We start from the raw sequence: 25,581 nt of genomic DNA, 5'->3' as shown, positions 1-25,581 counted from the left end.
TTAAGTGTTAAAGGTGCTTCCCACATTCAGCATAACATTAAAATAATGGCCCTCTAACTGTACAAAATGTGAACTGTCAGTGACAACAGGTTTTCAATAAATCATAGAAAAACAGAAACATTAATTAGTTTTCTAAATAATCCAGTATATATTAAATGTTTAGTTTTAGAACTGGAGAAACTAAAACTAATAACAGCAAACCTTAGATACCCATTCAGATTTTCTTAGGTCATTCAGCATTTGCTATTTGGAACAAGAACCCAAAAGCTGCTTTTTGGTTTTTTTCTGAAGGAGGAAGAACTTCAGTTACTCACAAGTGTCACAGCAATTTCTTGCTCTTTCAGGGTTTATTTTTTTAAGTTCCCTAGAAATTAAAAAAAAATTGCAAAGAATTAAGGTTTCTGTCACTCAATCACTTTGTCTCTTTAAAAAATTCAAGAAAAAGCACATGAGCTAAAAAAGACAATTTTATTTATTAGCTTTTGTCCTTGGAAAAAGCCTCTGTGCATGAGTATGATGTCAAAAGGCCCCTAGAATTTGGCTCACTGATCTGGCTGCTGTCCATTTGAACATCTAATGGCTGGGGGGGATGTCTTTTTTATTTTACACGTATCAACATCACAGTTCATTTCTCAAGGCAATGAAAAAAAATGCTTAATATGAGTCAACAGCCAATTCCAATTTAACCCTCAATAAAAGTCTATTTTTGGCAGAAGGTTTGCCTTTCTTTAAAATTACTATAACCATGAGTTAAAAACCACTTCATAATGAGGATTAAATTGTTTCATACCTGCAGCAAAGCTTTTTCTGTTCACTGAGGGTTTGAATCCTTCAAGACTGATGATAGGCAGGCAAAGAGCAGACAGAAAAGCCAATTTTCTCTTGGAATTTAAGCAAGACCTTGTCCATCTCCTTGAGTAACTTGTCTCTATTTTTCCAACCAGTGGCAGGAAATCTTCAGTTCTACAGCTGCTGTCTATACTCTTGATCTCCACATGCCTCATCCTCACCACAGCACATCTTGAGCATCCTTTTAGGATTAAAAAAAAAAAAAAATGCACTGCTTCCCTGAGTGCACAACAAGGCACTGCATTTCATCATTTCCAGCCTTGCAAATGGCTCAGGCCATTACAGAACAGCCTGCCTGGAAAAACTGGGTACAATATCCAGGTACTTTGTGAGACAGATCTACTCTTTACAGTGATGACAAAGGCAGGACAGACTTTCATTTCATAAAGAAACTAAGGATGAAGTAGCCTATAAACAAAATACCTTCAGAGCAGCAGTTAAATCTGAACAAAGAGGGCTGCAAGCCCATACTCAGGACTGCCAAACCCAGAAATTATGGCTCAGAGGTTGATCCAGGGGCAAGGAATTCTGGCAGAAGGAGATTCAAGATTGGTACGGAAGAGGAGAGCACAAGTTTGAGATGAAGTTTTGCCAACTTCCATGTGGAAGCAGTGCCCTGATTCACTATGAGTTTATGTAGCCCCCTGCCCCCAGTCCATCCAACACACACTGACATTCCTTCCATCCCTCACACACTCCTCACTGTCCTCGTTCTTCCTTGTCTTCTCCCACTCCTTGATCAACACCACAAGGTGACCTTTAGGTGAACAGCAACATCTCAGCAGTTGGGTGTCCACAGGGTTTTCAGAAGGAAGTGGTTCAACAGTCTCACAGGTATTCACTTCCAGAAGACTCTCCAAAGTCTGACCAGGGATTACACTGGAAACCTGTGTCCCACCCTCATCTCCCCTTTCAACACCTCCAATGTAAAGACAGGCTTTGGCTTGGGAGAGCAGCTGTTCTTTGCCCACTGATGGTGAGCACATGTTGTAGATTCAGATTAAGATGTGGTGTTGAAGCTGTTTAATTACATTTACACAACATGCATCTGTACCTATACCTGGCTCTAAGGGAGCTGCTGCACATCCACACTCCTACCAACACCCAAAGTTACCCCAAAACAGCAGCAGAGATCAGCTGCTGTCAGCAGGTTTTATCTCCCCAACACTGAACCAAAGTTCCCAGCTGCTTCCACAAATATAGATATTGATAAAATGATATAGACAGGAAATAAATCCTGCTACTCACTTAAGCACTTTTTATTATTAGAACGATGATGTTCATTTTAAGACTTGGTGACAAATCCTGTTTGGTACATCACCACCTTATTAAAAACCTGTGACACGTGCAGAGAATGTTAAATTATATTAAGTAAGCTGTTAACTTGACAAAATCCAGGCTGCTGCTTTCTGCCTGACTAAGCTGCAGCAAAGATGGCACGTTGTCAAGGGGTGGGAAACATCCTCTCCTTCCTTGCCAAAGCTCCAGATCCAGTTGAAACTCCAAACAGCAAAAATCAGTAAGGTGTCTGTCACATCAAGAACTCAGCCATCACACTCCACTCCAGACCCACGTACCTGCATCAGTTTTTGGGGTGTGACTGCCACCCAACTGCAGCAAAGAAATGGACACAGTCATTCCAACTCCCTTGCCTTGCCTATATTCCATTTATCCAGCTCGACTGATGCTGAACAAGAAGGCAGCTCCAGAGCAAAACCAAAAAAAAAATGCCTCAAAGTGACAGATATTCATGAAGACAGAATTTACAACTTTTTGAGTACTAATCAAAAGCAGCACAAAGTTGTTCTGCACATAAGGCAGAGATCTGACAGCAGTGCCAGGGCACTGGGTGGCTCCTGCCAATGCAGTCCCACATGGCATTGGTGGTTCCAGCCATCAGCAAAAGATTGGGAATAATAAAGGAAAGCCAGAGTCAGATCTTTAAACATCTTGGCATTTACATCATTATTTGAGCATTTTCACTTGTGCCACAGGAGGGCAAGTGTAGAAACCCCAGTGTTTACCTCCAGTAATTAAAACACCCTTCAAGGGGAACCCTTTGCAAAGCATTTTAGGGAATGAAGGTTCCAGCTATGCTCTAAGAGCATGGCAATGCCACTTTCTACTCTGTACCAGGCTCCTTTGGAAGATAAAACAGATCCAGTACCTCCTGTCAGCAGGATTCCACCACAACCTGTCATTCTAAGCATCAATGAAAAAAAATGAAGTTTATCTTTTGTCACTACATCTGTGAATGATGATACTCACACACAGAGTTCAAGCTATCTGCAAACTCCAGGTAATTATTCCTTTAATTTATAGTCATCCACCTATTCCAGGTAATCTATTTCAGCAAATAGACATACTCTGCTTGTTCATTGAAGGGTTTTTTAATGTGAAGAGAAACGGAAGCTTCCGACTAACCACGCGTGACTGCTTAACTACATTAAAATCACCACATTTTCAGCAGTTTCTAAGCTGTTCACACCGTCCAAAAAAAAAAGCCTCAGCACTCAAGTCTTTGAACAGTTCACCCAATAAACTTGATGTTGTGCACCAGGTGTTCTGGAGGCTTCTCTTCAGCTGCAGCTGAAACCTGGCAGGATTCATCTCCTTTTGCCCAGCATCCTGAGCCTTGCAGGAAAACAAGGCCAAAAAGAACAAACAACCTCAGGTCTCGACAAGCAAAGCTTCTTCCACTGGTCTGACTTCAAACAGAGACGTGACACTGTTTTGACCTACGAGTCCCATCTGTGCACCACAGAACGATGATGACAAAAGCATGATGCAAAGTCTTGTTAAACAGTCACCCCAAATACAAAGAGAGCAAACAGAAGCTTGATGCAAAAATCCAGAAAGAGTCCAGGGCAGTGCTCGGGCATCGCTAAAGATTTAAGGACTACTGGGGATCATGTGGCCAGCCACAAAGGGTCTCATCAGAGGTCATGACATTGTTCTGTGCTGCTGGGAAGAGCGAGCAGCCTGACACCCCTCAGCAGAGGTTTGGTGATCAGTTAAAAAAACCAAAAAGAAGGCCCAGGGAGGAGCTCCCGCTCACGCAGCCGATCGCCGGCGGATCACGAACACACCTCGCTGCAGCTGCCCCAGGTAGATCCTCATCTTTGTGCTGTCGCTGGTTTTCCTCACCCAGATCTGCAGGAAAGAAAGAATATAAAAAATGGGGCGGGGAGATGAATTGGGGGTAAAAAGGGGAGAACTCACAGTAAGAAACACACAGACCAATAAACTTATTATCAGAGCTGAACACCTCTGTTACTCCCCCGTTACTCGGGTTAATCCTTTCTCCCTCCCCACATGAAGCATTTGCAACTTGAGTAGAACATGAAATAAGGTTTCTAACTTTACCTCCTTAACTTCCTGCTTGGAACAGTCCTCAAGAAAAATTACTCTTTCCATGCACCATCAGGAAAGCAGGTTCCTTTCTGCTCCAGTTCACAACAGAACTGTGGCATTAAGCTTTGCCTAATCAAGAATAAGTCTCCCTAGATCCACAGATCATAAAATTACCTACCCTGGGATTTGCCCAGGCAAGTAACTATTAGTCAAATGAAAAGCTTATCCTGACTCTGTTCTGTGAAGCATTTCCCACAATGTGTTACAGAAATGGTATCTGAAGACAAAAGGGCCTCTCTTTTAAACACCTGCATGGAAGAATTCACACGACATGTTCCAAAGGACAAATTGCTGCCACTCCAGAGAATTTTTAAAATCTCTTTCAAGATGTTTAGATCCAAAAACTTGTACTTTAAAAATCAAGTCTGAGCAATCTCCTCTGCTTTATATCATTCTAATGCATTTAAACATATTTAAATATGTGCATGAAGTAAGAATTATCCAGCTCTTAGTACTGGAGTATTTTAGGACAGAAGTCCAGTATTTCCTACTGCAAAGGATTATAAAGTTATGTTGGCCTTTGATTTATCCTAAACTATTTTTTTAGCTATATTAGCTATTAACTCTATTATTTTAATTATAAACTGACTTTATTAACGGGAGCCCTCAGTATACAATAAATTTAATGTTTGCCTGTGTTTGTACTTCAATTATTTCCCCAGAGAAATTAAAATCAACATTAATTGAGAATCAACTCTCAACCGCAACATTACCAAGAATTTGGTATGTTTGCCTTGCCAAAAGAATTAAAAATTTCTGAGCAACTGTACAAAACAACAAACATGTACAATTTTACATTTTATCAGGATATCATGGAATGGTACATTAGTTTTGCTAAAATTAACTGCTTTGTTAAGTTCCACTTGAAGCAATATTAAAGTTCAGGTTTAAGTGACCACAACAGTGCAATTACTTAACATTAAAATCTGCCACAGTGTTCAGAAAAATAAACACAACAAGACATATTCTGAACTCAAAACCAATGTTTCAGACACACAATATATTGTGCCATCAGAGGAGAGCATCTATTAATCCTAAAACTGAAAGAGGTGGGAAATAGGAACAACCAAAACAATTTCTGATTTTTTTTTTTTATTCCTAGACTTCAAAAGAAAAATAAGCTTCCTCCTTTTTTCAACTTCAACAAGCTGAGATTTCTGAATAAACTAATAAAAAAATAACATTTTCCTGCAGGTGCTGAAGAGGTTTTTTTGTCAAAAAGCACTAGACCAAGTTGCTCCATGCCCCATCCAACTTAGGGGGACACTTCCAGGGATGAGGCAGCCACAGCTTCCCTGGGCAACCTGTGCCAGGGCCTCCCCACCCTCACAGGGAGGAATCAATTGATTCCATTTCCCTCATGGTTTCAGGTAAGGTGCTCCCAAAGAATTCAGTTTTAATGTTATAAAGTAACAGTAATAACTTTAATCAAGTCAGCAGCACTACATTTAGCAGCCATTAGCACACTACCACTACTTTATCTGAACTATCAACTGCTGAGCACCACAACTGTTACTGCCAGGGGAACAGTTGTGATACAAACATATCCCATATGCAACTCATTCTGAAGAAAATAAAGTATTTTCCCTCAGCTGCCACAACAAATTAAAGTTCCTTTACTGGCTGATTGAAGAGAAGTGCACTCAAGTCTATTATTTCTTTCCCTGAAGTGTCTGGAATCTGCAAGCAAAGAATAAACTGCTCCCTTTGCCCAAGTGCTGCTCCTGCAGCCAGACTCACATCAGTCTTGGGCACGGAGCTCTTCACCTGCTGCTCTAAGGCTTCAGCAGCAGCCACAAGGAAATTGCCTCAGACAAATGACTGGCCTGCCCCATCTCCCAGGGAGGTGATGGATGCTGCCAGAGAGCTTCTCAATTAGCAGGGAGAATCTTCTTCCCTCACAACAACTAAATTTGGTGACAACGTTTTTTCTCATCCTCCTCTGCATTCCCAATGGAATTCCTTTTAATCCTGCATTAACAACAACTGTATGCATGTTCTTGAAACAACAGAAATGGAATTTATGAATGCAGTGCCAATGAGATGCAATATGTCAGTTCTACCCATTTTTCAGGCTACCACTTGTAAAATGTAGGATCATTCTTTAAAAACAGAGCAAGTGTCTTCCCATCTCAAAAAAAGAGATTTCTCAACTCGGTTTTATCTTGGATTCAGCTTCTTTACACACTAAATATGTATCTTTGCTGAAAGGTTCACTCTTAGTCCTCACTAGACCCATGTCTTCCCCCCCCTCCTGAAAAACAAAAGCAGCCCACCACCTCGTTGGCTCCCACAGAGCTGATCACACAGCTGATCTTCGTGTTGTCTTTAGACTCCAGGTAAATAGCCTGGCTCTTGTGGTACCTGCAGAAAGAAAAAAAGGGAAAGGAAACACATGAAACCACTGGTGATGAAGCTGGGATTCCACGTGCATCTGGACAGAGTCAATCTGAGCTCTGTCTGTCTTTCCACACCACTTTCTCCATCTTCCCAACACAGCGAGTGCTCCGGTTCTACACACCCACACCTTCCATTTCATGATATTTTGAAATGCATGACTCACATTCAACTCTACATGCAGGCCACTGAAAACAGGTTTTCACATCTGCAAGAGGAAGGGGCAGAGCACCAGCCACAACACAGGAGAACACTGACTGACAATAAGAGCTAATCCAAGAGGCTTTTCACATTTCAGACACGGGATGGATTTCAGGAGGCAACTCCATATTATGCCTCATAAAATATGACAGAGGAAGTCACAGATACTCAAAAGTTATTAACATTTCCCAGTACAAAATTACTAGTGCACCAGCACCAACCAAAGTGAATTATCCTCAATCAGTGCAGTTTGTGTGTTGTTTAACAAGACCTCAAATCTCTAATACTGTTTTATTTTGTGAAAACACCCAAACTGGTAAGTGATGGGTTTCTGGCCCCATAACAAACTGTACATACCTGCCATTAGGAGCCTGTGACTAAACCATACCCATTTCCCCCCTCCCTTTTTTTTAAGCTATATATTGTTCTTAATGTGTTGTGTACAAAACAAAGACTTTGAAAGTCACAACTCTGAATTACTTGTTTCCAGGGACTTGCCCCCTTCACAGCCCACATTTCTGTAAGTGCTGCAGCCAAACCCCCCCAGTTTCTGTTTATTCTGCCTAGGAGAGCTCTGTAGGCAGAACTAATCACACTGAAACAGGTGATTTGTAAGTAAATAATCTTAATCAAGCAAGCACCAAAATGCTTTACAATCATAAAAGCATAACTATATTTCCACCTTTACCCTAATCATGATGTGCTTCATATTTATCAGGGCAATCCAAGCTGCAGAATCACTGCACAGCTACTCCCTCAGTAGCTACTCAGTACAACTCCTGCAGTCTGAACACCATTTGCAAAATGCATGGATTTATTTAATCTTTACAGCTATTTCTAAAATAACCACACTGTAAATATGGAAGTCTTCCCATGGTTTATTTCACAATGTCTTCCTACTGGCTCACGTACTCAGAATTTTCACACTGCTTGCCAGTAACTAGAATGAGTGTCAGCTTTGAGCCTTCTAAAACATAATCACTACCCACAGGCTGGGTGAGGTAATAAAAAAAACCCAAATCCTGCAACCTTTTGACACCTGTGCCCGACCATTGCCCTTTCTCCTTCATTTTAACAGAAAGGATGTCAGTGGGTTTCAGGACAATGCAACAGCAACAATGATCTTGAGCCAAAAAAATTGCAGTTTAGTGAGTCCAGATGTCATTAAATGATACAAAGGAACTGAATAAGCTACTACAAACCCCAGGTCTCACTTAAGATAAGACAAAAATCTCAGTCCAGCAGTGTCCTACCATGCTGTGAGTGCTTAAGCAAGGAGAATTGATGATCTTGATACAATCAGTATCAGTGCAGAAGATACCAGTGCAAAGGACACCTCTCAAGTGTTATCTGTGCCTGCACAGGTAATGAAATATTTTCCCCCACTCAAAGCTGTTTCTTTCAATTTTTGATTACCACACGTGGCACAGGCTTCAGCCCTCGGATTTCACATCACAAGCTACCATCCATCAGTAAATGCATGTTAATTGTGCAGAAGGAAGGCAAGGGAACAAGTTGGCTCAGCACTGTTTCACTGAGGAGTCGTCTCAGCTGTCTCACACTCTGTGCACACAGACAGGTCAGCTGAAGGCACAGCCTGGCACCTGTTCATGCCTCACCCTTGTGCCAAGTTTATACATCCACAGAGGGGTAGAACTCAGGAAAACACTCCAGATGAAATATTCAATGGAGTTTAAGTTGGCTTTCGAGAGAGGGGAAAGTGCCAAACAACTCTTGTGTTGCAGTGATAAAACACACCCCAGTGCTTACAGGTGAAACAAGCAGAAACAATTCCACTTCCTGCTATAAAAGATTTTGCTGAAGGGCCAAGATTTTCAGCTGGAACTCCATCAGGAGATTGAAAGAAATCCCTCTACATTATTGAAGGCAGCAAAGCTAAAAGCAAAAAAAGATGGTTGTTTCACAGTGAACTGTATTTTAGGATTCGATGGAGGAGCACGGAGCAAACTGACTGAGGATAAAAACCTGAATCTAATTCCACATTCATCTGAAACTCTCCACTTTGGAGACTTATTTGTGAAATATCTCTGCAAAACCTTAGGGGGTCCTTAAACATTCAGTGCTTTCAGATAGCAGTCATGCACAGCTGCATCAGGAAACAGAGAAAGTCACTCCTGAGCTGTCAGGTTTAGTATTTCTGTGCATGCCAGCACTCTTAATGCACCTTAGAAAGAATTACCCTCCCACTATCGAGAGTTACTTCATTATTTTAAAACAGCAGCTACTTTGGAAAAGTTCTATTACTATCAATCAAAAAAAAAAAATCTAAGCAGGATTACAACAGCTAAAAAATGTAAAATACTTAACTTAAAAAAGCATTAAGAACAAGGTAGATAGGAAAGACAACATCTGGAATGCCTGACAGTGAGACCCTCATGACAACTGAATTCAGCTAGATGAAAATATTTGTTAGTGCTTTATGTCCCAACTAGATACCCTTCTGAGAGAGCTGGTGCTTCTGTAAGATTCAGCTGGGCTTGCTGAATCTCTTCCAGGTTTAAATTTAGTGGGAAGTTGGGAGCTTTACTGGCAGATTACTTCAGATTCCATTTTTTTTTCTTTTTTTACTAGTGAACACTTTTCAGTACCCTACACACTAAAAATTCTGAAGAACAGTTTATTCATCCAAATATACCCCAGAGATAATTTTTTTGTGTGTGTAAAGTGACTATGAAAGCAAAAAAAAAAGAACCTGAAGAATTTGTGAAGCCTGTTCAGTTCACATCTGCTTCATGCTTCATGGACATTTAAACCCAGGCAGCAGCTTTTATCAGAGCTATGTACACTGAACCCCTGATGAAACATCACAGTCAGAAGGGAAAAGTGACCAACTGTACAAGATGACTCTTGTGTGGAAAACAAGCTTCACCCCTGTCATTTTCTGTGATAAAACTACAACCTCATCACTTGTTATTTTGAGCCACTAGGACACTGAAGAAGGTTACAAACAAGCAAATTGCTTCCTGCTCAAGGAGGACAAGATTGCCCCCTTGATTATCCAGGTTTGCATGTCTCATGGATTAAGTTTAAGACCTACTAAGATTTCTCTGCAGAGTTTAATATTTTCCTTGTGTTTTGTGAGGCTTGTACAGCTGTACAGCCATAAAACTCAACAGAGCTAAATCCAATCAGCAATTCTGAAGTTGCCTCTCCCAGGTGGGTCTGATCTTTAAAGGTTATTTGGATTTATTAGAAACATTTTTCATCCTGCTCTGCTGGTGGACGACATTTCTTCTGCCACCTTGTGGAATGCTGGGCTTGTGTTCCACAAAGCTGAACCCCTGGAATGTGAATGCTGCTGACACCACTGTGCCCAAAAATCATGGAGTGTCTGTATCCAAGCTGAGCAGCTTCATGGTTCCATCCCACTGTGTCTGCTGCTGGTTCTCTTACCTAATATCAGGTTTGACAAAAATACTTCCTAAGCGTCACAGTGGGCATCACTGACTCCATGGGAAAGACTCAAGTCTCCTTTTATTGGAGCCACTAGTTATCCCTCAAATCTACGGGGTCTAAACACTCCACCATCACTTCTGATTTACTGGTTGCAATAATGAGCCCTTGGGGGAAGCAGCAAACTCTGCCCAAAAACATTTTGTCCACAAGTTCTTTGATCAAAGCAATTTCTCTCTGCAGCCTTTTCCCTCTTCACCACACAACACTCAGGCTGATTAAAACAGAAATCCCCCAGGCCTCACCATCTCTTATCATAGTAGAGTTTTCCATCTTCTATCCGGGCTTCAAACCTCTGTGCAGGAGACTCTGCTGGTGTAGCTGGGAGGTGCTCAGGAGAGGAGGGGGAGGCTGAGAACAGGAGAGACACTCTGCTTAAAAAACCAGCATGTGTCCATCACACAGTAGCACATCTGACTGCAAAGCTGCAGTTAATAAGGTCATATATGCAGAAATAACAAGCCCAGAAAGCTAAAAACTCAAATTTCCCTCAGAAAAGTATTACATTATTGGTATGAATAACTCAACCTCTGCCTTGAATTATAATGTTCACTGAAGGTTTAACTGAAATAAACATTCATAGGTAGGTGATGGACAGTATGTCCTTGGTTTTGTTTTAATTCTAACCCAAACTAAAGTAGTTAAACAGGGTCAGAATTACTTAAGCAAGTTGCTACCACTCTGTCTTGAAATTAAGTGCACAGACACATCTAGAGAGCTGGAGGCATAAAACCATAAGTGCTCAATCCCTCCACTGACCTGACAAGCAGGCAAGGTGTCCAGATGCACCTGAATATAATGAAAAACCCTCTTTACACAGTTGGATTGTCCCATGTTTCAGCCACCCAAGATACACATCTCCCTTCTCATCCCTGGAAAACGTCAGGGCAGACAAAGAGACTTCACACAGGGCCCATTCAGCACAGCAGCCACACAAAGAACAGCAATTACACAGTCAAAACAATTATACAGCCAAATTCCACAGTCAGCAATTATACAGTCAAGCATCTACAATATCATTCTCTGCTCAGAACAGCACCACTGTGAGCATGTTCCAATGCAACTGTTAACTCACCTGGTCTCTTGGGTGATTTAAGCTACATGGGAAGAGAGCAAAGCAGTGTTAGAGATCTGACAGGAGCCTTACAAGTTGCAGTAATAACTTCAGATATCTTACTTTCCATACTCTGAATGCTTCTGTTTTAAATGCACTGTTAAGTGGCATTTCATACAACCAGAGCAGTGTGCTATAAACAGCCAAAGGTGCAGATAATCGGGACCATGATACAAAACTGAACTTTAGAGCATTCAGACAATCACTCAAATGAGCCAAACCCATCTAACAGACTGTATTTTTGAACATGATCCAACATTTCTTAGGGCACACAAAATACAGGAGATAAATCACCAGAAACACCTCAACAGCTGGCACAAAACCCATGTTCCACCACCATCCTCAAATGTCTTAATGAGCAGCCCCTATTGTAAGAAACTAGACAAGCCTTCAAGTGCTTAGTGAAAGCAATAGGTTAAGCAAAACTAGAAAAACTATAAACATGCACACCACCCCCTATTCAATTTGCTGAAATATTGTGACAGCTGGGAGAAAAACAAGTTAATAAAAACCCCACCTCACACTAAAGCCTAAACCAAAGGCAGCCTGTGATCTCCCAAAAAAACACACTGACACCTGTTCAACCATGCAGAGGAAGAAACTCCTTAACAGGAGCTCACCCCTTGGTTCAGACAAAAGGTAACATTTTTAGATGACAGTCATTTTAATTAGGTTAATTAAACCTATTAAAATAAAAGGGAGGAGATACCATCTTGCTAAATCTTTTATTGAGCTATTTCAGAAAGCCTACAGGGATGAAACAGTCCCACACCTCAAAAGGGAACATTAAAGAGAGCTCTGTTCTCTTTAGGGGAAAGCAATGGCTTTTTCTTTAAAACACAGAAATACAATCAAGCAACAATCCCTACCTTATTCAGTGTTCTCAGGTCCTCCATTATTTGCTCATCAGTCAACAAATAGTTTAGCTGAGGTATCCAGAATTAAGGTTCCCATAAGCTCTTGACAAGCAAGGCTAAAAATTAAAGGTCAATGACATTTCACTTGACTAAATGTAAGCCAAAAGGTTTCTGTAAATTTGCATAAGATTTTACTAAGTGTCACACTTGAGCTTTTTTTGTCATAGGAATTAATACAAGCCAATCTCCACTGAACCTCATCTTTAGCAGCAAACAGTGCAAAGTGACTTTAATTTATTCAGACACAACCATCAATGGAAAACCTTTAGTGCATTGACATTTACTTCATGGAGGCATCAAGCACCAGCATTTTCAGTGCTTTCTGTCTTGTATTTCTGTAGAGAAGAATCTGGGAGCTGGAACAACAGACTCACTTCGGATTTTGTACAAAGAAACCAAACCCCACCCAAACCCAGGGAAATAAAACTCATCATTTTGCAACTCAGTAAGCAGGAGTAGAGAGATAGAGAGAAGAGGAGAAAGCCATACAAAATTAAATTAAAAAATTAAAGCCACAGGTACAATTGTGGATGAGGATAAATAAGAGCCTGTAATGCACCTGAAAACAAACCCAAAACCCCAGAACACAGGAATTAGTCTATTATAGCCTTACTAGAGCTTTGCTGTCCTTTTGTTTCTCCAAAACAGCTGTTAATTCAAAAGTATTCAAAGTATTAAACTAAAGTTAACAATTGCAAGGCTGCATTTCCAGGATTTTGGTTCTGATGGACTTTAATCTCCCCCCAGTGTGGGTAGGAAGAGAGGGTTTCATACTGTGGCTGCTGTATCATGGTCAATTAGCAGGTCATGTTCACTATGAAACTCATTTATTTTGGATGAGATAGGGGCACTAATAAATGATCATATTTTCCCTGACAGAGTGAACAGAATCTCCAACCAGAAAGAGGTTAATTAAAACTGGAGATGCTTGTGACCATCCTGCATGAACTCCAGGAGTTCAAGGTTTGATACTGCCTTCAGAAAATGCCACTCACTAAGATAAGTTTTTTTCTAATCTAAGACATACAAGTTTAGAATCTAATAAGAAGCCTCTGCAAAGTAAATATCCTTGCCTTCCTTTCCAGGTGAATTTAATATACAAATATAAAAATTGCCTGTCATCACGGAGGAGCTAAAAACATATTTCCAGAAGCCAAGGAACATTTTAATTCTGAGACATGCAACAAGGCAGAACAGAAGGATTACATATACATGTGTTTTTCTCTCTTGTGAGACATAAAAACAGGATGAATTTTCATCTTTTCTTATTCAAAGAACAAATCTACCACTCCTTGCTTTTGCCATGCATTTTCTGGATTAGGGATCTGAAGCCTTTATCAGAAATGGAAAAACTAGTTTGATATGACAAATATGATCTTCCTGGTGAATGTTTTGTCACATCTTGAAATGAGAAAAGCTTTGGCTCATGTAAAAAGCCATTTACTATCTATGGAATCAATTATCTCAGCATATAAATATAATATCCTTTCAAAGTTTTTCCTTTGTGAAAAAAAAAATTGTCTGTAGAATTCAAACTATTCTGACAAATATAAAATTATCTCATGATACTGTAAGGTTTCAGTTAGGATACCAAGGGATCTCCAAACACAGGTTTTTACATACACATATTATATTATATAACTGCTATATTGGTTTATCACACATTAGACATGACAATTGTGCTTCGTTATCTCCTAGGTCAAATTTGATCCTAGCATTTAATTTCATTTTCTTTCCTGCACAGCACAAAGGTGCAGGTGGCACACTGGCTTCAAATCCAACAGCCTTCTCTGTGAAAGGATATCAGGGGCAGGTTTCCTCCTCTTGTCTGGGATGGGAACTGGATCATTTGGTCGTCGCCTCAGTTTCCTTGTCATAATAGGCTTCACTTCCATTGAATCTGGAGAGTAATGAAGTTGGAGAGCTGATAAGACCAGAGAAAAAGGAGAAAGCAGCAGCAGCTTTCTACACAGGGCACAAGGAAAATAATCTTTCCTCTTTCATACAGCAAATTGAATTTTTTTTCTTTTTTTTTTTTTTTTTGTGGCAGCTTCCAGCACCCGGAGCGGGAAGTGCTGACAGTGAACACAAGTTCTCTTTGCCATCAGGTCACTGTTCAGTGGCTGCTGCAGTGCCATGGTTACAGCTGTCATTTACAGCTGCTCCACGTGCAGATAAGCAGCACAATGATGCTACAAGGATTCCAGGCAAATTTCTTCAATGCTAATTCTATCTGCTTAGGACAGAGCATTTAAAAGGCCCACGTTCGTGGAGCTCTTTGTCAGCAAAACTCGGATCATAATTAGCATGTCAAACATCTGCCACAAATCAATTAATGTTTTTCTTGTCTTCAAGCAAGAAAAAGAGCTTTGTCAAAGGTATACAGGAAGTTACTGCATTCAAGGCTGATACAAGTCTGCTGGAGTGATTTTAAACAAACAGAATTCAAATTCAGATTATCTAAAAATTATTAATGAAGTGAATCTAATTAATAACATGCAGAGCAGCAGCTGACAGGAAATAAACTGCAGCATATGCACTGGGGAAAAAGGAAAAAAGTCTGTTTAAAGGTGAAACACCAGTCTCCTCACCAAGGAATTATCTGAACTGGCAGTTTGTCCAAGTGTCTACACAGAGCCTTAACTGAACAACTCCACCAAAACCCTCAGAACTCATTCCTTAATTTATGAAGATATGTTGAACTGGCAACCAAGAGACCACATTTTCAATGCCAAACACATCATGTCCCCTCTCTTTGTATGTGCTGAGATTTATTTGCTCATCTTTAGCTACCACTACAATCTGTGAAGCCCCTTTGGCTCCCTCTAGATGCTGAAACCTTGAGCAGCTCTGCATGTGCAAAATACACCAAATTCCTTGTCTCCTCAATCTCAAGGGTGAACAAGGATGACCATGAGACCAGACTTCGTAATTAAAAAAAGTTATCAGGGGAACAGCATAACTCAAGCTGTTTGAGTTATCAACAGTTTGTACCAAGCCAAAAGAACTCTTGAAGATGTCCAAACAAGGTTTAATTCTCACTCCTGAGCACTAATTAGATTATTAGCTTATATAACACCTGTAGATACTATGCAAGAAAGATGTGAAGGGTGTAACTCGTGGACAGGCCTCAACAAGAAAACCACTATCTACCCAGGAAGTGAGGGAGTTGCTCTCAAAATGAGAAACAAATCAGACTTTTGGTTCAGGATCACAGCAGTGCAATTCTGCAGGAGGTTAATTACCCCTCAAATTAGCTCCACTGTGTCAATTACTACAATGAGCACTGCCAAGGCAGCAAAGGCATCAACTGCTCTCAAAGAAATCTGTCCATTTAATGTAAATTTTCCACAGTGTGGACACAAAAGCAGTTCGCAAATCTATTTTTCTGGTTTAAAGTAGAATGTTTCAATGTTTATTGTCTGCCTTTCTTCAACTACTTGACCACCTACTACTGTAGGAAGAAAAGGGCACAGTTTACAACCTGGCATCACTGCTCAGGTCAATATTGTGACATATCTCAATAGTTTTATTGCCAGATCACAGGAACTAGAGCAGCCCATTTCCCTGTCTGTAAGAAAGCCCATCATCCACTCTGCTGCTTGACTGGCACTATTTGATTCACCTGTCAGCAACTCAGGTCACTGAATTTTATTAGGAACTGCTTTCTCCATTAAAAGGCCATCAATTTGTGTTCTGCCCTCCTGGCATTTCACACCAGTTGTCTGTATAAACCATCACTGCCACCTTTAGAGCTTTTCCTCCTAAGCAGCAGCAGAGTGGATAACATCAGTGACAGCTGCTTATCTTCTTCTTACCCCCTGTTAATTCCATGGTTAGCTTTTCATTCTCAATCATCTTCTTCTTCTCTTCCAGCTCTGCAATCAGATTTTCCTTAAGCTCAATTTTCTTATCTTCAAACTCCTTTGCTGCTGCCTTCTTTTCCTTCACATAATTTTTCTCCACCTGATCTGTCTAATGCAAACCAGAGGAGCAAGAAGGTTAATTAAGAGACCAATGATTCTAGTTAATGATATCACAACAGCTTTTCAAATGCTGTATTGATCAGCCTTTCAGTTCAAAACTGTAGGAGTTCTAAAGATTATCAATATTCATAATCAACAGAAAACCATCTAAATATGACTTAGTACCATTATATTGGCTAAAGAGTTAATTATTTTTAAAAAAGACATTTTAATGTTGCATAACATATCAAGTCTCCTCAGATTTATAAACAGGACTATAATTTATTGCCTTAAACAACCTTTTTTAGGCAACCCAATGCACAGCCAGATACAACAGCCCAAAAGCAAATATTTAATTCTATTTTAACACCAAAGTGCAGAAGTCACTTGAAGTAATACCAGCAGTAGGCTGTACCACAACTCCAGTGTAACAAAGCCAGATAGAGGAAGAAAATTTCTTTAAGCTTCCTTGGAAAAGAAGCCCAAGTACTGGTTGATGAAACAGGTTTATACCTCTACCACCTATATATATATATGTCTAAATTAAGATTACTTACTTCCAGCTGCAGGAACAGTTCTGAAATGCAAGAAAGACTTACTTTATTATCTTCAAAGATGCACAAAATTACTTCCTTAACATTTTAAGCCATTGAATATTGCAGCCAAGACAGGCAGTGAACCAAAGTGTATGTACTCATCCCACCTCTACTCTCACTTTTCAGTTTTATGCTGAAAATAAAGTAACCACGAAAAAATTTCACAAAAATATGCTGTTAATGTAAGTTATTTACAGACTGCCAGCAAATTGAAAAGCTTGCACAGCAGTATTCCATAACATTCAGTTTGGCTACTACTCCCAGCAGTACTAAGCAGGTAGTTCATCTTTCTTCCTATTAAATTACAATCAATTAAGACTAGATAAAAACTTCCCATACAGGAGCTTGAAACTAAATGCAACTAAATATTCACAGTTTAAGCCAACTTCATGAATTTCAGCAAAGACTGGTTAAGAAATAATTCTGCAGCTGTCAGAAGATTGATCTACTCAACTCACACGTGTGATTTCAGGCTCCTTATGCCTGAGAAAACAAGGGAATTGTTGTGTAGCACTGAAGGTTAAGTGCCAACACATGGCAATGATTAGTTCAAGTCTGACCTATGGATGAGGTGAAGGGATTTGAGGGTGTGAAATAGTCCTGCTACTGATGTTTGTGCCATCTTTAACAACTTGAAATTAAGCAGGATTGCATTTCCTAGAGGACATAACGGCCAAAACAGAGTTTTTACTCAAGAGAGTGGCAACAAAAGCAAATTATGGCACTTGATCAGCCTTCAAGTCACTGTATTTTACCAGCATATTAAGTTTTGGTAATACCTGGAACAGGAAAAGCTTCTGTAAAGACCACAAGCTTCAAAAATATGTTTTGGAGAAGACTGTGGTAGCAACACTGTACTGCTGGGCTTTTTTAAACATGATTTAAAAAAAAAAAAAATCAATAAAATAAATACCAAAGACAGCAATGGCCCAGTAAAAAAAAAAAAAAATCAAACCTTTTGTCTGCAAAGAGCTCTACCTGCTGAGCATGGAAGCAGTTGGATTTTTTAATCACAAAATTGAAAGTTATCACCATCTGCCCTCCTGTGGAAGAAAGAAGGTGCTGCAGCACTGGCCTTGGCCAGCCAGAAATACCAGCTGGCACTTAGTCTTAATTTTATCAAAACAACCCAGTATTGCCAGGATGCAGCTCTAGTGCACATGAAATTCATCTCAGAACACAAATTCCTGTTAACAAGAAGCAGTTCAAATCACTTAAATTACTCAAGAAAATCCTTTATCGTCCCAGGCACTTTTAGAAAGACAGAATTCACACTATTCAAAGGTCAGAGTGTGTTGGCCATCAATCAACTGCCACTGCCTCTCTGCTGTATTTCCCAGATTAACAGCCCAGGCATCACAGGATTCATCCAACTTCTCTAAAGGAGGAACAGCTACAATTCCTATTCCCACATAATGGCTTCTATAAAAGGCCCTGCTTCAGCATCCAAGATAAGAACCTCCTAGGAAGAGAACAAGAAAGAGAGAGGGCAAGTGAAGGGCCCTGATTTCCAAGCCATTTCTCTGCAGTAACACAATAAAGGCCACCCAGAGGGGTGAGAGCTGGGCACTATAAAAATGAACTTGGGCCTCTGCTCCTGGAACAGAGCAGAACACAAAGTACAGGCAGCCCTTTCCATGTCCCAGCTATGCAGAGTAACAGTTCCAGCAGCAAACCCTCTGTATTCATTGTTCTGGGGCACAAAACAGATCTCTGGGAAAGCATGTGCTCCTAAATTCCAGTCCTGCAAACCAAAGGGAACAGGGCACCCAACACCTTCAGCAAGCAGCACAAAACAACAAGCCAAAGTGGGAGGCTGGGGGTTAGGCAGATAAAAATTAAATAACTGTTTTCACTTGTGCTGTTTCACACAAATGAAGACTAAAACTGTTTATTAGTGTTTAGTATCAGTCAGAAAACAATGCTGATGAGGGCAAAAAAAAATCAAGATAGATCCTGTCATGCTTGGTAGAATCTGAAACAATCCACACTGTACCTACTACACCCTTGGAAGCAGAAGAACCCTTGGCTCCAGCAGGTTCCTTTGCTTTAAAGCACAGAATTACCACTTTCTTTCCTCAGGTGTTTTAAAAACCATAAATTTAAGTTGGGTGCAGTGTCTTACAGAGAAATTCCACTTACCTGCATTTCGTATCCTTTCTTTGTACTGCTGGTCCAACTTCTTCATTCTTTTCTGGTATTCCTGAAGAGTACCTGGAGTGGAAATAAATTGTAGATTCCCACTGATGGTTTTTTTTCCCCCCAAATATTAAATTTTCTAAAGGAGCCATGCACCACTTGAAGCACAAACACTAAAATCTGAGATCAGAAAATTACAGTTCTATCTTGTTCATTTGAAAAAGCATATTCCCTGCTTCTTCAGAAAGTGGATTACTCCTTTTAAGAAATGCTTTAGCACACAGAGGATTAACACCAAGTGTTTAGAGGGGAAAAGGATGGAAGTGGCTGACATTTTTAACTCAGCAGCACAGCTGAGAGCCCACATGCAGTGAAGGATGCAGCTTACATCTTTCAATGGCATTTGAAAAGTGCTGAAAATTGTCTAGGAATATAAAAAAGTCCCCCTTCAAAGTTTACCTTCCTGCAGTTGCTGCAACTGCCTCTTCAGAGATGCCAGTTTGTCCTGATACATCCTGCAAAGACAGTCAGCATGAAACTTTACTTTGAAAACAGAGCCTATTCCATCATCTCTCTAGGTTACAGCACATTGACACAGAATTAAGAACTTTTCAGAACTTCAGGAAACAAATGAACGACGAATTAAAAAAATTTTATTCAAATTCAAAGGTTTTCATTCTGTCTAAAAAAAAAAAAAACCTCTGCCACCCCATTGGTTTTATGAACCAAATATTTTGGGAACAATTCACGATAAAATAGAATTGATATTTATTAATGTTAATATCTAAAATGACATTTAGGTCCACAAACATCAGAAGCTTTACAGTTTTTTCTTAGCTTATATAAAGCAGATCCTTTGTTTTATTTAAAGCAGCAGGAGCCATTTGCAGCAAAACTCAAAAGTCATAATTATTTCTTTAACCAAAACAGCAGCAGCACTTAATTCCTTGAACACATACAGACCAGAGAAAGTAACTGAGAAGAGCAGAAATACAAGTATATGGTCTTATGAGCTATTCCATTGGGCTAGGCATTTAAAAAACCCAATCTTGGCTCAAAACTCTGCAGTTTTGTGAAAATAACATCCCCAAACCCACAAATAAACAGAATATTACCTTACTTTGGATTAGTGTGGGTTACTTACTGTTCTTTCATTTCCACAAAGTCCTCCTCGTCGTGCTTGGCCAGGTCAGTCTCACTGGCATCCTCGGTGTCTAAAGGAGGTAAAAACCAACTTGTTAACATTAAATATTAAAAGAAAATATTTAAAAACATGGAAACAAGCAAACAAAAAACCAATCCCCAAACCTCAGGCAATTTAACCTCAAAGACACAACCTGAGGGGCCTCTGCAGAGATGAATTCAGGGGTGGAACAAACCTTCTCTTCTTCCTGAAACTGAGAGTTTTGCAGTGAAGCTTTACATCAAATCTGAACAACTCCAACTTCAGAGACCTTAGGAATTTCTTCCCATTTAAGACAACAGGCTCTGCATTAATGGTCCCACATACACAGGTGAGACAGGAAAGACCCTGTAAGACCTTTCACAAACTTGTCACTACAGTTCCACCCACTCAAAGCTGCTCAGGTTGATCACAAAGGTCTCACTGAAGAGAACAGTTACTCACTGTGACCTGAACTTCACGGCTACACATCACTCAGAAGCACTTCAACATTTAACAACAAACACCAGCACTGCCACAAAAACAGCTCCACTTTATAAACAGGTAACATAAACAAATTAAAGCACTATGGGGCTGCTGGTTTTCTGCTAAGCGTTTTCAGGCTTCTATTTATAACACATGGGTAGCCAAGAATCCATCAGATTTCCTCCCCAAGGAGAGGTCAGTGTCTCCAGGCTTTACAGGGCACAGCTGTTGAAACTTAATCAAAGCTACATAACCTACACAGAGAAGGGGGCCCAGACCCTTAAATCAAACCTTTCTCAGATTTTTTTCTAAACCTACCAACAGTTTAAGCTCACACCAAAGATAAACCAAAAAGTTTTAACTGCAAGAAAAGCAATTAAGATGTCTGGGTCACCATAAAGGACTTCCATACCCAATTCAGTTGGGTGTAGCCTTGGAGAGCCCTGACTGACCCAAACACTGTCAGGATCTTTAACATCCCCCATCCATGACCACACCAGAGGTGATGGAGGGCACTGCTGACAGCAACAGGCACTGTCCAAGGGTCTTCCTCCATCCCCCTTATTTGTTATTTTATGCACCCTACACCCCTGGGTACTTCGTGTTTTACTTCATTTCTTCTTCTACAAATCCCCTCTTCCCTCTCACATCCTCCCACACTCCCTCACTGCTGTCCACACTTTCTCCTCCTTTAGCTGCCTCCTTCCCCCCTCACACCACAGAAATAAAACCAGTATACGAGATTTCTCCACTATTTTTCCCCTGCTGCCCCACTCCATCAATACACTGCATTTCTCCACTATTTTCACCCTACTATCCCACTCAATTAACACTGGATTTCCCCAGGTTTTCCCTCTGCTGCCCCACTCAATCAATACACCGGGTTTCTCCACTATTTTCCCTCTGCTGTCCCACTCAATCCCCCCTGCTCAGCGCCCTCCCATCTTCCTCCTCCTCACCCCGAAAACCACAACTCCACCTCTCCGTGGACTCGGCTGTCCTACTCTTCCACGGGGCACCCCTGCAACCCGACAGGTCCTTGTTTTCCTCGGGCGTTCTCGCTGCTCCAGAGCCTTTAACCACCCAACCCTCCCGCATCCTCCCGGCCGGGGTGTGTCCCCTTCTCCATCCCACTCTCCCACACCGTCCCAGGGCACCAAACCCTCACCCACCCTCATCGGAGTCGCGGGCCCGGGCGCTGCGCTCGCCGTCCTCCTCCTCGGCGCTCTCCAGCTCCTCCTCCTCGTAGTAGTCGGGCGCGGGGGCCATGGCGGGGGCGGGCGGCCCCGGCGGGGCGGCGGGGGGAGCGGACACGAGCCCGGCCGCGCTCATGGCCGCGGGGGGGGCTCCGGGAGCGGCAGCGGCCGGGACGGACCGGGCGGAGCGGCCGCCGCTCGGCAACCGCGCCGGGAACCGCGGGCACGGCGCTTCCGCTTCCGGGCGGCGCCGGGGCCGCCGCGCCCCCGCCCGGGCAGCGCGAGGCACGGAGGGAGGGACGCGGGTTCGAGTCCCCGCCCCGCCGACACCGGGGTGGTGGGTCGAGGGTTTTACTTCTCTGCTTTTTATGGTTCGTCTCCCTTTTGGGGCACTTGTGTTGCAGGATTCTGGGCTCCTCGGGACGAGGTGCATGGAGGTCCTGGAGCGAGGCCAGTGGAGGGTGAAAGTTGATCCAGGGACTGGAGCATCTCTGTTAGGAGAGGCTGAGGGAGCTCTCGTGGGTCTCTACAGCTGCCTGAAAGGAGGTTGTAGTGAGGCGGGGGACAGTCTTTGCTATCGTGCCTGCAGTGAGAGGACCGGAGTAAACGGCCTTAATCTAAGACAGAGGAGATTTAGGTCAGATATTAGAAAAAAAAAAATTCACTCTTAGGGCAATCAGGCACTGGAATAGGTTGCTCAGGGAAGTGTTCAAGAGGCATCTGGGCCTGGCACTGGGTGATATGATTGTAGTGGTTTAGGGGTTATAGTAGCATTGCTGGGTGAATGGTTGGACTTGATGATCTTAAAGGTCTCTTCCAACCTTAAGGATTCTGTGAGCTGGGCCTGCTCAGCCACAAGAAGAGACAACCGAGAGGGGGTCCCGTCCATGTCTGTCAGTGTGTGCAGGGAGGGGTCAGGGGATGGACCAGGCTCTGCTCAGGGGGTGAGGCTCAGCAATGGGAGAAGAGGAATGGGCAGGAACTGATGCCCAGGGAGTTCCACCTGAACACAAAGAAGAACTTCTTTGCTGTGGGGGTGACTGAGCACAGGAACAGGTTGCCCAGAGAGGGTGTGGAGTCTCCCTCACTGGAGATATTCCAGCCATCTGGACACAATCCTGTGCCATGTGCTTTGGGATGCCCCTGCCTGAAGAGGGAGGTTGGACCAGATGACCCACTATGGTCCCTTCCAACCTGACCCATCCTGGGATTCTGTGGTACAGACACACAGCAGAGCTGCTCCTCAGCAGGCAAGGAGCAGGACCTTGCCGTGCTAGGAATGGACTTCTTAGGACACTTTGTACTCACCCAAACTCTATTATATTTTAATACAGAAATTGCTTCCCTGTTCCTCCATACTCACAGCAAAGCCCCACCGCAGCACTGTGATCTCACCTTCACCCAGGTGAAGCAGTTCCTTCCTGCCAGCAAACAGCAGCTTCTAGAACACGTGCCCAAATCCATCAGGAATGCCCCACATCTGCCAGGTACACGTTATCCTCCTGACTAGACACTGCTACAGAATTAAGGACCAAGACACAGATCCTGTGTGAGATTCACACCAGGTTAAAACCAGGATCTGAAAATGCCTCACATGGATATTCCAGGCTAAATATCTCACCTATCTTAGTTGTGCAGCTCAAAGTCTAAGGGAAGGACTAATTAGTCTCCTTGCCTCCAGCACAGCCACACCAATGGCTCACCTTCAGCTGCGAGGTGCATTCCTCACATGCAGAGCTTATTGACTCACTGAGGCACTACGAGCACCTCACCGAGGGGAAGGAAATGGGTTTGGTCTAAAGGACGGAGCTCCAAAACCTGCAGCACTTCTCCAAACCCGCCGAGCCGGGCGCTCGGCACCCAGAGCAGCACCAGGTCACACTCTTGGTGTTCTGACAAGAGCTGCAATAACGCAGTGCAGGCACTTGGCTCTCCTGCAGTTCACCCCAAAGGTCTGTTTGCCCAGACTGACAATTTTTAACTCGGAACGCCCATGCCAAGTATGCCCGGTGCCTTTTTCCATAAGTCAACATCGCCTGTAACAGGAGCCAGGCTGAGGCGCGGCCAAAAGTCAGCACCACCCCGGAGCAGCTCCCAAGGCTTTTGGGAGCGTTTGACTGGTCCCAGGGGAGACACACCACCAGAGCTGCTCACTAAACCTCTCCTTTTCCAAGGAATGCCGGGTGCCGGGGGTTATCAGCATCTTGGAAAGCACTCCTTTCCCCCCCTCTCTCCCCACTCAGGCAGCGCGGCTGGCAGGGCTGCCCGCGGGGCGAACAGGAAAGGGTGTGGTGGCAGCTGCCACATCGCATGAGCTGCTTGGTGCCCACGAGTTTTTGTCCTCTCCCCGCTCACACCGGGCTTGAAGTGCTCAAATCGCTTCCCAAAGTTATACAGTCACAGAGCTAAAACCAGAAACTGGACTGCAGGACTCAGCCTCTTTCTCAGAACTAACCAGAGCCCCCTTAAAGCTTTACAAACATTTCCCCCCTTCCTTCCCCATTTCCTGTCTGTATCTGTTCCATCTGTCCACACACTCGGCTCACCCGCTCCCCTGTCCGCCTGGTTCGTGCTGCTGGGGATACCCGACTAGTTGTAAGTGTGTCTGAACCACGGCTGCCCTCCCAAGGTGAATCTGCCCTGCCTCACGCCGCCTCAGCACTTTCGGTTTGGCGCCGATTTACCCTCCCAGCACAGCCTTTCACGCTCCAGGAGGGCGGAGGTACCAAGAGGAGAGCACAGGAGCCCCCTGAACAGGAGCTGTGCGCAGCCAGCGGGTAAGAAACTGCAAACAGCTGCTGATGCAACGCTTTTTAGCTCGTTCTGTGGTCAAAACTGGGATCTCGCTGTTGCTCCCTCCGTGCTAATTCCTCCTGTTTAATAGGAGCCTTCTGGAGACACCCTCTGCTGTCATCTCTCAGGCATTCAGTGGGAACCCGAGGGAGGAGGCTCAGCTGTAAGGAATGCCATGTTTCCCTTACAAACGCAGAAACTTAACTGTCTACGCCCCAAGGAGCTGTCAGGGAAAGTGTAAAATTGCCTGTCAAGCTGTTGTTCTTGGCTCGTGCCTCCATCAGAGCTGTTGTTCTCATCGCAACTCATTTAGTGTTTTATACACACTCACTTTGAGGAGAGATTTCTGCCTCCTGCCTGGTCAGCACCAGCTTTTCACAGAGCAGCTGACACACGAGTCACGCTTGCTGTGCCCTTCTTTCCATTTGCAAGAAATAGAGGGGAAAAATAGGTTATAAGCTGAGCTTTGTAAACAGGAAACTCGTTTATTGTGTGAATTGCACCACTGCAATGAGAAAAGCTGAAATTGTACCTTGGCCTTTGAGGCACAGGACACACCAACACCCCTCACCTGGGACTCACGGCTCTCAGGTTTCTGTACTTCTGGTTTCACAGGGCTCTGTGAGGATGGTTCCAGAAGCCCAAGAGGGGAACAGCTGTCAGTTTTATTTAGAAGAATTATTAACCACCCCCCCCATACCATCAAATAAGCTTCTGTAACAATAAAGTATCTCTAAGTTCAGAGTCTGGGGGGAACCATAAAGTGTGGCAGAAACACCATAAACTCACCTTTCCCTGCCTCTACTCCAAGCAATTCCTAATCCAGAGCTCTCCATCCCTGCTACAGTCCCTTGTCATTTGTGCCTTTGACTGCTGCA

General features: G+C 42.7%; 1 protein-coding gene and 1 long non-coding RNA gene across 3 annotated transcripts; both read right to left on the bottom strand.

The window, feature by feature from the left end:
• Window positions 1-3,116: 3,116 nt before the first annotated feature.
• On the bottom strand, window positions 3,117-22,061 carry SUDS3 (SDS3 homolog, SIN3A corepressor complex component). Of its 2 annotated transcripts, none has more exons than XM_032705829.1 (12): window positions 21,887-22,061; window positions 20,211-20,280; window positions 19,526-19,581; window positions 19,070-19,141; window positions 16,889-16,908; window positions 16,185-16,341; window positions 14,171-14,266; window positions 12,319-12,380; window positions 11,411-11,432; window positions 10,581-10,686; window positions 6,540-6,627; window positions 3,117-4,002 (listed from the first exon to the last, which is right to left on the bottom strand). In XM_032705829.1, exons 1-12 carry the CDS (start codon window positions 22,044-22,046, stop codon window positions 3,904-3,906), a joined length of 1,008 nt encoding a protein of 335 aa, XP_032561720.1. In that variant the 5' UTR covers window positions 22,047-22,061; the 3' UTR covers window positions 3,117-3,903. The 2 variants fall into 2 exon arrangements, with proteins under 2 accessions (XP_032561720.1, XP_032561721.1); XM_032705830.1 differs by having other exon boundaries at window positions 6,543-6,627.
• A 916-nt stretch (window positions 22,062-22,977) lies between these two features.
• Window positions 22,978-25,334, bottom strand: LOC116795812. The gene is made up of 3 exons (XR_004360164.1): window positions 25,236-25,334; window positions 25,035-25,120; window positions 22,978-24,926 (listed from the first exon to the last, which is right to left on the bottom strand). It is a non-coding gene; the product is annotated as an uncharacterized LOC116795812 (long non-coding RNA).
• Window positions 25,335-25,581: the final 247 nt, after the last annotated feature.

This window comes from Chiroxiphia lanceolata, chromosome 18 (genome assembly GCF_009829145.1).
Source record: "Chiroxiphia lanceolata isolate bChiLan1 chromosome 18, bChiLan1.pri, whole genome shotgun sequence".
In the NCBI taxonomy this organism is placed as follows: domain Eukaryota; kingdom Metazoa; phylum Chordata; class Aves; order Passeriformes; family Pipridae; genus Chiroxiphia; species Chiroxiphia lanceolata.
This window is presented reverse-complemented; position numbering and strand designations above follow the sequence as displayed.